The sequence below is a fragment of the Rhynchophorus ferrugineus genome, unplaced genomic scaffold (genome assembly GCF_030347505.1).
Source record: "Rhynchophorus ferrugineus isolate W39M unplaced genomic scaffold, kcgeb_rfMv2 rfM8, whole genome shotgun sequence".
Lineage (NCBI taxonomy): Eukaryota > Metazoa > Arthropoda > Insecta > Coleoptera > Curculionidae > Rhynchophorus > Rhynchophorus ferrugineus.
In genome coordinates this window covers 16,799,250-16,815,779 of record NW_027472587.1, presented here as the reverse complement: position 1 = coordinate 16,815,779, position 16,530 = coordinate 16,799,250, and the positions used below count along the sequence as shown (strand labels likewise).

At 30.9% G+C, this 16,530-nt stretch overlaps 1 protein-coding gene across 2 annotated transcripts in view; it reads left to right on the top strand.

The window, feature by feature from the left end:
• LOC143201271 (protein turtle homolog A) overlaps positions 1 to 16,530 on the top strand; it is a 461,942-nt gene that overhangs the window by 291,213 nt on the left and 154,199 nt on the right. For both annotated transcript variants that reach the window (XM_076412222.1, XM_076412221.1), the window contains exon 2: positions 5,542 to 5,674. In XM_076412222.1, the coding sequence (XP_076268337.1) occupies positions 5,542 to 5,674 (133 nt within the window). The remainder of the gene's footprint in view (positions 1 to 5,541; positions 5,675 to 16,530) is intronic.

The window sequence follows — 16,530 nt, the reverse complement described above, 5'->3', positions numbered from 1 at the left end:
CCACCATAGAGAAATATATATATATATATATATATATATATATATATATATATATATTGGGTTAAAAAAACGAAGGTAGCTGAAACAAAAAAAGGAAAAGATAATTCTTATCCCGGGCTTCATTACACTATTCGTTCATAATTCCCTTGACATAATAAATAAGGCCCAATTCTCAAAATTAGATCCTGATGTCGGAAAAATAATTCCGACGCCCTCTCGCTTCTTTCGTTTAATTAAAACCAAGTCGTCGCGGGGAAACAAATGAATAACTGTTAATTAAATTTTCCTTTACGGCGATGCGATGCGAAAAAAAAGAACCGACGAGAGAAAAAAAGTATACGCACACACACACACACACACACATACATACACGTCAGTGTAGGGGCGAGAGAGAAAGGGAGAGAAAGAACAAACGTAAAAAACAAATGCGCCACTCAACGGTCGGGGTTCCTTTCGCGTTAGATGTGAAATATGACAAACGAGTAGTTTATAGTCCAAACAATATACAACGTAAATGGTTCGCCGGCCATAATTCAGGCTTTCGCAATGTTTAGGTCGCGGTAGGCGGGTTGCGTTTTTCGTTTGTCTCCTGATAGGGTTTGGCGGGCGAAATGTTTATTTGAAAGGATATCAGGAAGCCGACGCCAGGCTGAGCGGTTAAAGATGACAGGAAAACGTATTCGAGCAGCGAAATTGCCATCATAGAAACTCGTTTTGCGATATAATGCCATTGGGAGTGTTGGTCTTGTAGCACTCTAATGCCTAATATCCTTTTCACTTGTTTCATTCAAATGATTTATTGTTGAGCGTATAATATCAACATATAAAAAATATTCAACAAGAGATCAGTATCATGTTATGTTAATTTGTGTAAAATTTTTATAATTTTTCACGAAAAACATTAGAATTTATCTTGGGCATCATCTGTTCTCATATGCTTGCTTTTGCCTCAGTACTGACAGACTACTGTTTATCTTCAAGAAAATTAATTATCTCCATAAAATATTCTACTGTTAGTGACTACTTGCTGGATCTATTATGTTTACAAGCTATTTTAACAGTATGTAGTTGCCTGCACCAAATCTTATACAGACTTAGTCGTATACAAAAAGTTATCAATATTTAGAGAAATAAGTAGACATTGGGACATGGAATGTGACACTATGTTTTTTAAAGCCTTGCCGGATATCGTCATTTCGCGAATATAAAACAGTAGGGTGTGGATTTAAAGGGACAGACATAAACTGTATATATAAAATAATAAATAAAATAAAATTTATAACACAATTTAAACATGGACACAAATACCAGTTAAAGAACACAACCATGACAAAGTAGAGACTCCATCCAGACAGCACACACTAGCAGCGACACCCAAGTGGTAGTAGTTATTTGGTCAACGAGACTTATTTCAGCAAAGGCTAGACTCTATGATGATAATCGATTTCTCGTATAAATTCAAGTAGTATATGTGTATTTTCTCCTGCTAACGAATTCCTAAAGCAACCCATACATAGATTAGATCTGTCTGAGTGGTGGACAGTCGCTCAGTATATGATAGACAAGACGCATTCTCCGCGCGCTCATTTCAGATTAATGTATTTATTATATTTTAAATTTTATTATACACACGAAAAAACCATCTTAGCATCTCATGAAAATTCAATAGCAGCATCTAGGAACCTCCATACTCACGTTGATAAAATGTAACAGTGGCTGAAGACGTATGACGTATTAGCGTATTAAAGCAAATGAAACAAAATCTACCCATTTAACATTAACTCTGCGTAAAAGAATATTCCCACTAGTGCATACCAATTATTGCTAACTTCCCCAAGCGGAGGATGCTTAATATCTTGATATGCATCTAGATCGACGCCTAACTGGAAGAAGTACATACCTTCTAAACGAAAACAACGTGGCGTAAATCAAATCTTTTGGCTTATCGGACGTAAATAGCAAGTTGTAATTAGATGACAATGTATTTCTATACGAATTAACAATTAGACTTATTTGGTTGCATGTTATTTATTGTAGGGACTATGGGATACTACTAGCAAATCTAATATAGCATCATACAACGGTTCCAACACGAAATGTTCATTCAGTTATTGCTCGGTACTATGCCTATAATAAAGTGATACAATGCGATATCCTTCTACAACCCATAACAATTGTAATTTAAAATGTTTGTGTTAAGTAATTTATGTGATCTAATTTACGATGTGGGAGTGAAGTGTGTACTAAAACCTTCAAACCCATCCGATCGGACTATAAAATTTATATAGACTTTAGAGTAATATTTAAAATAATAAATGTTTATTGTCTACTAATTCACTAAGAGTAATAATTCTAAAAATAGTATTATAATAACGATGTTGTATTTACTGTGTTGTCATTCTTCTGACACATTATCATCAATCACTAAATAAAGATTACGTTATATTAAATATTAAACAAGAGAGAATTACATAATTTCTCAGAATATTATGCCTATATAGTTTTAGATAAACATTATATTCGGTACTACATTTAATGCGCTTTTTTATAACGAAAAAATGTTTCTAAATGTATTTTAGTTAGAAATACATATATTTCTTAGTTATCTAAAGTTTTAGTGTTTTTCTTTAAAAGTATCTAAAGCTTAACTTCGATTATTCAGCTCGCTGGCTTTGACTCATTATTTTTCCGCCATGCCCTCTATGAGTCAATACTAAGGCATACGCCTAATAAATTATTTCGAACTAAACAACATGAAGCATAGCTTTGTAATAATGAAGGTGCGCGCCGCTGCCTCTACAAGAACTTGTACTGTAGCAAATCTAATATAGCATCATACAACGGGTCCAACACGAAATGTTCATTCAGTCATTGCCTATACTCGGTACTATGCCTATAATAAAGTGATACAATGCGATATCCTTCTACAACCCATAACAATTGTAATTTAAAATGTTTGTGTTAAATAATTTATGTGATTTAATTTACGATGTGAGAGTGAAGTGTGTACTAAAACCTTTAAACCCATCCGATCAGACTATAAAATTTATATAGACTTTAGAGTAATATTTAAAATAATAAATGTTTATTGTCTACTAATTCACTAAGAGTAATAATTCTAAAAATAGTATTATAATAACGATGTTGTATTTACTGTGTTGTCATTCTTCTGACACATTATCATCAATCACTAAATAAAGATTACGTTATATTAAATATTAAACAAGAGAGAATTACATAATTTCTCAGAATATGATGCCTATATAGTTTTAAATAAACATTATATTCGGTACTAAATTTAATGCGCTTTTTTATACAACGAAAACATGTTTTTAAATGTATTTTAGTTAGAAATAAATATATTTCTTAGTTATCTAAAGTTTTAGTGTTTTTCTTTAAAAGTATCTAAAGCTTAACTTCGATTATTCAGCTCGCTGGCTTTGACTCATTATTTTTCCGCCATGTCCTCTATGAGTCAATACTAAGGCATACGCCTAATAAATTATTTCGAACTAAACAACATGAAGCATAGCTTTGTAATAATGAAGGTGCGCGCCGCTGCCTCTACAAGAACTTGTACTGTAGCAAATCTAAACTAGACCGTAATTATCCGTACGCTAATAGAAACAAAATATTATTGCTTACAAACGACAACGAACAAGCAAACTCTCGACAGCCGAAACGTTCAAACAGATCCGAAGCGCTCGCTTTTATAGACGCAAACAGACACTCCAATAATTGAAATTCCTCGGGAAACTGGAATAATATTTAAAAACACTTAATTCCACGATCCCTAGCGGTGGATTTTCCACTCCGTCTGTCGAATTCGTCGGCAAATATGTACCTAATCTGACTGGAGATTGTCCCTTTTCAGTTGCTATGACGTCTACGGATACCGTTCCATCTAGAGACGACGATTTGTCCTGCATCTACAGTTGTTTAAAGGGATATCGCGTGTAATATTCCTCCACTTTGTAGAATCCTAATTATTGTCAATTAAAACCGATGTATATGTGATATAATACAATATATTTATGTAAAAATTAAAAAAAGCTATATGTAGAATATTTTCCTAGTAGACTCCTATGATATCCCAAAAGTCATTTAGTAGCTTAAAATTTGTCAGTAGTCAGTAATTTCTATTTATTTATATTTGTAGACTACAAGCTTCTATACTAGAGCATTGAAGTTCAAAACGTGCAGCATATGCACTGAACCAATCAAAAATATTTTAGCTAACTATTGCTAGAGCTTCCCATTGAGGCCGAAGATGTGTGTATATTGACACAATTAATATAGGAACGTTTTAAATAAACTATAACTTAAAACTAGCAAATAAGATGCTTCAAAAAAGTCACCATATTACAGTTCACAAGCATTATGAAGAATCTTAGAATTTAAGGGTCCTACCTTTCTGGATAACTTTGCATAATATCACAATCAATATTCATCCTATATATTGCTCATCTTACTTATAAACTAGCTAGAAAATCAATATAAAATAGTCACTAGCCAGCTATGATATCATTTTAAAGAAATGTCCATCATACAGCAATAAATTATGATAAAACAAAAAATGTTTACTTCGAGAACCCATTTCATATAAGAAATATAAATACATTAATTTAAGTATACCAATTATTCGACAATGTCACGTATTCTTGTTTCTTATCTTTACTTACTACCATCATACATACCCCCTTGCTGTATTGTAATTATGTTAGTATTCAAAAAGTGGCTTGACAATAATACTATGTACAATAACTAATACTACGTTTAATATTATACTTCTAAGATTCCTGCTATTTTCACCATCCTTAACCAGAAAAGATACTCAGAGTAGTAGGTTTGATTCAATCAGAGAAAGTTATATGTGGAAATTAAAAATGTATATTAAACTACATGAGAGAAATCAAATATTTTACTAAATAGGTCTAGAACTTATTGGGAAATGTATTTAAATTTAGAATTAATACTGTAAAATATAATATAAACTAACATTAAATTTTACAGATATTAAAAGAATATAAATTATAAATAAATACTAATTATATGTAACATAATATGAACATGTAGTTTATAAAAATGTACTCTATCTCAACTAATCTTTATATTTCATATAAAAAAAATTATATAAAATTTAAATTTAATAAAAAAATTCGTTATTTAAATCACAATGAAATGTAGATCATAGAACGATAAGTTATGAAAAACTTTGTGAAGTATCTTAATAGCGTTTACAAATATTGAAAGAACAGTAAATATAAATATAGTTTACAACACTATACTGTACCTTAACAATCACTATTATTACCAATTCTTTCTAATAATATAAATAGATTTGAAATATGCAAAACTGAACATTTCTCTAGAGTTTGCGTGGAAATGCTCAAAGATTCTAAGTACTTTATTACAAAGTAGCTGAAACTATATTTAAAATCACTTAACTTCGTGAGCCATAACGGTGAATTTTCCGCCTGATTTACCGTATCCTTACACGCGAACATGTACTTAATCTGACTGAAGTTTGTCCCTTTTCAGTTGCCATGACTTCGGTGGATGCCGTCCTATCCAGAAGCACCACTCTGCCTTGCGACGTCGAATCGAATATTAGAGACGACCGCGTTTACATGGTTTTGTGGTATAGAGACGGACACAGCAAGCCGATTTACAGGTAGGAGTACTTATTAATTAAATTAGTCAGCTCAGTTTATAGGCTTGTAAATAGTTGTCCGCCAGCAGCGGGGGACTATTCAACAGAATCGATAAGCCCAAAGCGATTAAAGGTACAATTAACCGAAACTAGGTAGGATTTATTAATGCATATACGTGTGCAACAACGATGGTCAAATATATAGTGAGTTAGATATATTAGCTAGTCTATTTGTATACAATTATACATACTACTGAAATGGATACATGACTTTCAAGACTAAAAAACAAAATGATTTTGAAATTACTCTTTAAATACTGAAATTTTAAATGAAGAACATGAAATATATTTTATCGAAATAATACATATACATATTTGCATTAGAATTAGTACATAAAAGACTGATACAATGGCATTATGATAATGTGTGGAATATAACTTTTTAAATAATGCAGTATTGAAATTTGAATTACAATATTATGTTTTCAATACATATATATTTCTTCATCGTTCCAAAATTCTGCCGTTGATCATTCAGCAGAAGTATCCAATAATTTTATTCTGTATCTGAGGCATTGTTCCTCAGCTATACATATTCTTTGTCTCTTTTGATCAAATCTCGTATTGATTAATATTTCGTTTATAGTCGCACTAACGTACTAACACTTTTAAGATTTACACACAATGGTTTTATTATTTATACTACCAGAAATCCATAAGTGTTTCAAACAAATAAGAGACGATGAATAACTATACATACATATTAAGCCATTAAGGGCTCACTTTGCCCTCCTTGAGCAAATACTTCAATGGGAGGATTACTTCAATGAAGGAGTGAGAATGATCTTTAATAAAGAAGTAAATTTTGGTGATTTTTAATTAGAAGAAAGTTCATTTGAATTAGTAAAAAGTGTGATATTTTGATTATAAGGAAATAATCAGAATTTGCTCCGAGTATCTCGAACAAATTCAAGATTACCTACATCAGGTATTATTAGTGCTCTAATTGCAACATCTGCTAAAAGCTGTATAGAAATAATTTAGTAACTAAAAAGAGCTTAAGACAAACAAGTAAATGTCTATCACAAAACTATAAATTATGAAAAAGTTTCAGAAGCTTTATAATACTGTTCCCCACCATATTAGAGCTAATTTAAAAACATTATTTAACGGCTTTATTTAACATCCTATTGCTATATTAATATATTAAAGGTGTTAATCAACGCGTAGATTCATAAACACTACTTTTCTCCCTTTATATACAGAAAATATACTCAGCCCTTTCTATTATTTGTAGCTTCTACTATAGACACTTTAAGTTGAGATGCATATATGTCCTTAATCTTGGATAAGCCATGTCGTTTTAATAATACTCTCTACTACTAAGTTACAGCAACTTATGATTTTTAACGAAATCTGATGTGCTACAGAACAATACATTATAACAAAAAGCCATTCAGGGTTTTCAATTTATTTATATAACACTTTTTTATGGATTATTATCTCATAAAGTGTTTAAAACAATTATGAGAAACCCATACTTCACCCGCTGTATTTACCGAATATTAACCCCTAGTGCTAACACTGAATATTTATGAAGTATTTATACAGACATACACCCTATATATGTATTATAATTATCTCTAATGATCACCGCTCCATACCACGACACTTGAGACACGTCGTGCCTATTCCTACGATTGCCACAGAGCTAATTACGCCACCATCAACGATCTTTTACCACCGCGACTAATTTCCAACAATCGCCATTAATTTCCCGCCTGGAACGTCCGTCGACATCGCATTCCGAACGAAATCGTTTTACGTTTATTACGCGGCGCCGCCACCGAAACGAAACAACAGTTTTAATCACCGCCAAAACATATTTTAAATGTTGTTATTATAATAACGGCGTCGGAGCTCGTACGCTCGGTAATTGCTTCGGCCATTACAACGCCCCCCGGCGTCGGCCCTCGTAAACACTTGCGCCGTAATGAAATTGTTTAAAATCAATTAAATTTATACTGGCGCTGTCGATGCACGTTTAACAACGGGCTCACAAGACTCAGACTAGGAAATTGTATGTCCATCATCGTGTGCGGCATGGCTGTGTAATGACCGAGGAGTGTTCGGTAGAAATGTCGACATAAAAGCTAAAAATGTTTGAAAAATATTCGATCAGTTACAATTAATATGTTCTAGTTTACAACCGGTTACGTAGCAGTGGCATTATATATAGTACCATTTACTCAGTATACGTTCTATATCGTCATCTTATTTATATTGAGTACAGCTATTGAAATTGGACTTTTCCTCTGTTAAGCTACATGCTAGAATATTCAAGTACTTTGTGGAAATATGGCTTAGTAAAACCTTCACAAATACATCGAAATGTTATTCTGATACTAATATATACTCACTAATGCAAAAAAAAATCAATAACAATAACATTTAAAATACAAGAAAATGTGTATCATTTAAACAATAAATTACAAAAAGTTTCAGAAGTTTCATAGTTTTTCCTTGAATATTAGACTAAATTACAAAATCCATACATTTTATAAATTTCTAAATCAAGTGAAGCCCTTGTTATTAAAATTTTAACAGAATAAACCTAATAAATATTTTAAAACATCTGTAGCCTTTTTATTAAGCATTCTTCCTCTCTTTTTTCTTTTAACAAGCAGTGGATATTTGTAAAGTAATAGAACCTACTGTATTTATAGAATAACTTAAAACATTCAGGCTCTTCAGTATTCTTATATAAATTCAGTTTTCTGTAAATTGATAACTCGGAAATTGTTTGAAACAAACAGTGAAACATTTAAAGTAACCCACTTTTCCCAACCAATTACCAAAGCAATTTTACCACATTTTTGGACTAAATATAAACATTTTGTTAAGGAAATGTGCATCATAAAACTTATGAAATTAGGAAAAAGTTTAAGAGATTTCATAAAAGTGTTTCGCACATTATTACATTTTAAACTGAACAAAGCTATTAATTATTAAGAAACTCTCAATTACTTTTCCTTAATAAACACATAGTTACATAAAAACACTTAATGAGCATTTAGTAACACCGTCACTTTTCTCTCTAGAAAAATTAAAAATGCAAGTAAAAAACAGATCATCAACCCCTTCTATTATATGTTCCGACCACCATAGACGTTTTAGGTTCAGAAATATGTCCTTGATTTTGGATAAATGAAGTCGTTTTAACAATATTCACTAATGTTATGTTAATAACTGATTATTCTTGATGTAATCTAATATGCTACATCTACAGAATTAACCGTTACAACATAAAATTATTGAGAATTTTCAATTTGCTTATATAAAACCTTTTAGTTTCGTAAATTGTTAACTCAGAATGTGTTTAAAGCAATTATCGTTAACGACAAACAACCGTATCATCTATCGTTAGTATTTTAATAGAAGATAAAAGCAAATATCGTTATACTCGCGTAATATAAAAATATTTAAAAAGTTACGAGTGCTTTTTTCCGTCATATTTCTAAAATGCCTCTCCGTTATATAGCCCAAACGAATAAAATGACTATCCGACAGCGATGTTTCGAAAGTTAAACATCTCGAAATAGAACTTTAATGGTTGCACTCCATTAACGCTCATTATACACATGTTAGGTTCTTAACGGCCGCCTCTTGACGTTCGTTTTAATTAAAATCACTTTATATTCCATAATACCCGTGCGGCGCTCAGATGGCGGAGGACTGAAGAGGCCGACGGGGTCTTCTTTGATTAGAAACGACAAAACCGTGAGACAAAATCCGACTTAAACGGCAATAAAACGAGCGTCCATAGCCACTGGGAGAGCTTTGACGCTAAAAGGTTTAGAACTTGTTCGGCTTTATTTAAAATGACATTGTATGTCGGATACATTTTAGCTAAAACTAAATTGCATATTTAGAAGCTGTTATCATACATACAGGGGATGAACAAAATTGTATGAACGCATGACATATACTTATTTAATAAATAGATTCATAGAGTCCCATTCTTGTACCAAAATATCCGCTAAGAGTTTCAATAATGTTGAATATTGACTTCTAGTCCTAATGCCCCACTCTAAAACTGACCATAACGTTTTGATATTTTGTCTGGCAATTGAACTGGTTACTGACTGAATCTTTTTAGCTGTGGGTATGGGCGCATTATGCTACTAGCGATGTTAAGTTAATATCTAAAACATTGAAGCCCTTCTAGGGCTTAAGTTAAATAATATCGACCATGCACGAATAATATATACAAACGATAATTATTCATTTACAAGAAATGCACTCAACCGTCTAATCATTTCGTTAAGAAAAAAAACATTGTAAAATTATTTTAAGAATTTATTCTAATACCAATATTTACTCACTAGTGCATAAAAAATCAATAACGTAAATAGAGCTTTGACTAATAAAGGTAAAGGTAATCTGAAATTGATATTTAAATTCAAAATAGAATCTATATAACATGTAAAATGCAAGGAAATGTGCATCATGAAACAGTAAATTGTGAAAGAGTTTCAGAAGTGTCATAATAGCGTTTCCTACATTACTAGAACACATTACAATCTACATATATTTCTAAATGAATCCCTTATTAAATTTTTAACAGTATAAACCTACTAAATGTTAAAAAATGTCTATAGCATTTTGTTAACATGTCATGTCATACGTTAAGCTATCAGTGTCACTAATGACTAGCATTGGGAGCCATTGACTGAAACATCATATATCAAATAATAATTGACTGCTTTTATTGTCGACTGTTTCATTCTCCATTTTTGGCCTGACTCATGTTGTTACTTTTTACTATCGAATGTTTCATTACTGTACTTCCAGTTACTATTTTCTAACCATTAAGCCACGATCTTGAGAATAATGTGTAGTATGTATGCTTATATAGATATATGTAATATACCTATATAGTTTTTTGTTTTGTTTGTAGTATGATTGTAAATAATAATGTATTGTATACTAATATAAAAGTGGTTAGGAATAGAAAAATAGTTTTATCTACATTTGCGTTATATTGGCATCTATTTTGTCTTTTCTTGATTGAGTTTTTCGATATTTTAAGTTTCATGAAATTGGTTCAAGCCTTTTGAATGTTAAAACTTCTTTCGTTCATGTTTCAATGAATAATAATTTTAAAAAATCCTCTATTAATAATAACTAAAATTATTATTGTATTTAAAAAGGGTGCGATAGTTATATATTTTATAAAGATTGATTGAGCAATATTTAGTGGTCCATCCATTTCTCTTTACAATCAAGTGAAATAAATAAAAATATGAAAAGCAATTTACATCGTTCAAAACGAAACTGTTAATTTGAAGATAAGAAATTGCAGTATTACATCTTTCCTTTTGTTTCCCAAAGAAAATTTGAAAAAAAGTTACCATGAATAGAAAAATAGACGCCTGCATTTGTCTGAAATAATAGTTGCTATTTTCAGTCGATAGTTCTCAATGCTAATCAGAACCATTAAGATGACCTAATATTATTCTGGTCTTGTCCAGCACTCCTCAATGCTTTAACAATTTGAATTAATTTAAAATGTATATTAATATCAATCTGACGAACTCCAATATTATACAGATTAAGAAATCACTAGGTCGAGTATACCGATATTCATAAAAAATCAATTACATTAAACGTAGCCAACAATTTGGCTTCCAACTCTCCCGAAAAGTAACAAAACATCACACACACACACAAACACGTGCGCACGTGCTTGTATAGATTCCGTTTATCAAGTTAAAAGGAAGTAATGAGATACGTGATTGATGGCTCATCTCACCTCACCGACAATGAGACGGGGATAAAGTATTGTAAGCGTGGGGTAGAAGCTCGGGTGGCGGAAACGGCTGGGAATAGGTAACGGTCGGACCGCGTGGTAAGGAACGACGAGGGGGGAGGGGGGTCGCGGTATTACGGGCTCGATCCTAATGGATTGGAGAAAACAGGTAGAATGGGACAACGGGAAAAGCCGCAAATCATTGCATCGGATAAATCATGTCCCGACCTAGATACATAAACAAAAATCCATCAAGAAATCCATATGAGAATCCTTGAAAATAATTTTACCGGATATTATCGAACATAAAAAGCTTTTTTTACAAACTCTAACTAGACTATTTTTTATCTCAGTTGCCCTTTTTAATCTATTGAGCCATACTAAACTGTGCATATTTATAATAAATCATCCGATTTTAATTATATAATTATTGTTTCAAATAATTAAACTAATTATCAAACCAAACTATTAATTATATTATATTGTTATTAGTTTTCTAACTGACGTAATATAATAATATTTTATTTTTGGTTAATAATGCATTATTATTGAAAACATATATAATCTTTAACCAATTAGCAGTTTGTTTTAAAGAAATAAATACTAATTTAAAGTGTAGTTATTGTTTTCGATTTAATTTCATATGTAACAACCTAAATTACCTTTTGAGAGATATTATTACATATTATAGTGTAAAATTGTTGGAAACCTGGACGAACCAAGATCCTAATCAGCAAAGTGGGTGATCTTAGAGGGCTTTCAAATATTCTTCTGTCATATTTTAAGAATTTAGTGTCCATATTCTTCATCAAACTATATTCAAACACAATACTTACATGAATTAGGGTTAAATTCATGTTTTGCATGGATACTCCCGAAGCCGACAGTATTGTTATTTTAATTGAAAATTATGAAAAATTATTATGACACAATTATTATTTGTAGTGACTATATTCGAAATTTTTGTTATATAAGTTAGTTTTAACGAATAACATATTCAAAATTTAAGACATTATATAGAATTAGATTTTAAAAAGCTGATATATAATATCTTTCAAGTATTCGAATTAGGTGGAATAAGGTGAATATTGTATATTTTTCGTAGCAAACTGTTTGAAAATAACTTCAATGATTTTCTCAGTAGTGGTTTGTGATATATCGTAAATTATGTTATATTCATTTTTCTTACCCTAATATTGATAAAGTAGCTAATATAAATACTCAGGAAAATTTGCGAATTTTGGTAATTTTATACTTTTTATCGTAGCTCAAGTTTAAGCACTGGTAAATAATACACTGATAAAAATATCATTAAATATGTAAAATTAAATGCTTAATAAGCTGGTGTTATTGTTTTTTCGATTTATATTATAGGTCAAAAAGTACGAACATAAATTTTGGTTGATAATTGTTTGAACCTAGTTTTTTCGAATATCTAAAGAAGACATTTTCCAATATAAAAATTAATATTTTCATCGTTTTTCTTACTATTTTTGAGGTAAAATATGAAGTTTGGAAGTAATTTCGAGATATTAATGTTTTTCGTGTGTTTACGAGAGAAACTGGACTTGATTTAATTGAAATTGTTTCTTTTAAGTGTGTGTCAACCAAAAATATGCTTGTAGAAATATAAAATTTTATGTAAAATTATATGTTGTATAGAATGTTATAAAATATTTTGTGTAAATTACTCTGTTATCACAAATATTGTTATTATTATGTATTGTTAACCTAATACAATAGACTTTCAAGCTCAATTATTAAAAATAAATCTCTTATAATTCCGATATAAACACAGATTAACAACAAATCGTATCAGTCAACGCGTTTTTAGCAACTTAATAGTTTTTCATTGGTGTACTAATATATATGAGTTAAAGGTAATTTCAATTACATGTTTTTAAATCAATTTACTTAAAAAACATAACCGAAAATAATTTTCTATCAATCGATCATATTTTTGAAATTGCTGTTCACTGGAATTTCCTAGTTTCTAAGAGATATTTAAATATTTAGAGTTATTCCTATGTATTATATAAACATTATTTCGTGACCAAATACGTTTACTTAAGCATATTATGAATGTTTATATCGCATTTTCATCAATAATAACAATTTCTAGTCATGCTCTTGGGCTGAATTGCTTCTATCGGGAAACTGATAAGTCGGCTTTTTAGAATATCAGAGATATAATCAAGTCAAGCTTGAATGATTAGAAATTTTGTTTTTTAAAGGGGACACATTTCAGTAGACTATTTTTTAGATTTTAGTATCTATTAAGAAGAATATTATGAAGATATCGTTGCTGTTGTGTTTTCTGAGATGGCAGAGAACTACAGTGATCACCATCATATAATACTGCTTATTGACAGATGAGTTTTCGTTGCCTCTATGGTCATAAACTGTCCTAGATAATTAATATCCCGTGAGATATAACTGAATTTGAGATCTGTTTAATAGGCGAAGGTCAAACTTGTTCCTTTTTATACAAATAATAAGAGAAAAAGCCTCTCGCTTGTTGATCAAACTTGATAAGACCGTCTGGATACCAGGGATCCGGAACCAGTAGCGCGAGACGAAGAATTTATTCATCTTCGGGGGCCAATAAAGCGTTCTTCCGCATCGAGATTAAATTAGCAAGTAACCCGCGCTATTTCTGACCCTTTCGACCCACCTCGCGACCCGTCACCCCGCGCCCCCGCCCCTCGGAGCGTTCGTCGGCCCGTCGAAAAAGGGAAAGCCAAACGAACTCTGTCGTTGCGGGAGTTACGTTTTAATTATTTCTCCGTGTGCTGGCGCAGACTACGAGAAATTAATTGTTTAATATTGAACTGCGCTAAACGCGGCCAACGTTACGTTAACACACAATGGGCGCCACACGACCTCCCGCTCCCCATCCCGTACTCCACCTCATCCCGGCCACCCATTCCACTGCTCAAGGCTTCGTCCCGTCGACGTTAATTTGAAAGGGCTGTGCCCGTTTTATTTCGCAGTAAAGTTTGTCGTTGATGTAGTAGCAGCTACAAGCTTCGTTGCGGATTCGGCAACTTGCTGATCAGGAAGGCCGTGTTTCGTGTTTCATTAGGTCCTGTCGTATAACTCTTTGTATTAGCAAAGTTTCATTTGATTTGTATCACACGTATATTACAATGAGCACTAGTATTCGTTTATCAGCATAGTAAAAATATATGATGTAAGATATGCCATCATTTTCTTATCGATTATTTTCAATAATTTCACGAGATTTTTGTACCATTCTTCTACCAAATCATCCGCTTTACTAATAATGAAGATGGAATATATTACTTACTATGTGTGAAATTTGTTGTATATATATATATATATATATATATATATATATATATATATATATATATATATATATATATATATATATATATAACTTACAATGTTTCTCTATACGTTACTTGAACCTAGGTACTTCAATCTAAGAACACCCATTAGCCTCTACTTAGTATCTCATAAAATTAGATATAGTAGCACTCAGTATTTTTACCTTTTGGTGTACTTCAATATACAACTACATAAGCTGCAAGGATTTGGTTCACTTAGACTCTAAGTTCTAGTTCAGTATTATCGAATATTAATTATTTTTAATTAATTGTATTAAGTGTTGTAGCTTTTCGCTATTAACATGGAAGTGGAGTATTTTCTCGTCTCTTATTAGGAATTTCTTCAGACTTGTCCTTTTAAGTATGTTTTAACCCAAAATATACTTATAAAAATAACAAAACGTACGTAAAATATAATGCTGCATAAGATTAATGAGCTGACAGTGTTGCTTCCTTAATTTTAAAAAATGTAGTCATTATTATAAAATTCTCACTTATTATTTGCAGTGACCATATTTTGGAATTACTTGTATAAATTTTTTCAAATGAAGAATATATTATTTATTATTCTAATATTTAGGTTAGTTGAAATAATCTCAATATAATATTTCTTCGTATATATACCCAAGAAAAATTGCGATTTTTTATCATTTTCAGACTTTTTATTATAGATCAAGTTTAAACAAAGATAGATAGATGGAAATTTCACGACATACGTAAAATTGAATGAATTACAGTAATCTGTAGCAACCGTTTTTTAAATAATTGTCGTAGGTTAAAAAGTACGGACAATTTTTTATAAATTTAATAATTTTTTGTCGAATATCCCAAAAATAAATTGATTCGAATTGATTGCCAAAATCGATAATTTTCATCATTCTTCTTACCATTTTATTTTTTTAAATTAAAATAGTTTTTCGTATTTTTACGTGAGAAGCTGGACTTGATTCACTTAACCCTGGGTTCTAGTTCAGTATTATCTAATAGTTGTAACATTTCGGTATTAACATGGACGTAAAGTCTTTTAGACAATATAACTAAAATATATATATATATCATTATATAAGCTTGTTATTTAAATTTTATAGTGAATTCAGATTCTCAGTAAATGGTACATAAATATAAATCATATTCATAGTCTTGTAGCATATACGTCGCTAAAACTTTTCGACTATAAACTTGGATTCTATAACTCGTTAAGTTAAGAATATTCCATATGTATCTTATAACGCCATAAAAATTAGATTTCTAGCTTTACCATACAGAGCAATACAGAGTTTGTTATGTATATAAATTATTATTACGGAAAAAGGGTTTTTGAGGCACCAAGTAATTAGACTACGTGGGATCAGTATTAGCAAGTGGTATAAAACTAGACAGAATGGAAGAAACAATAATTGTGTTCCTCTCGTTCAAATACAATCCACGTAGTATTATGATGTAACAAACTGTAAATCCGCGAAAATTAATTCACAATCTTATTATGCACCACTAATTACTAATTAATCAATGGTTTGATATAAATTAAACATAAATCTGTAAATTTTAAGCCTCAGACTTGAGAACATTTAATAATACAAACAACACACGATTACGTCAAACAACTCTGGTAGTAAAATATCGAGGTTTGGTCTAACCGACTACGGACATCGGTTTATATACCTAGAAGTAGTTGCTTATGTAGATGATCTCTGTCCACAACAATTATTTGT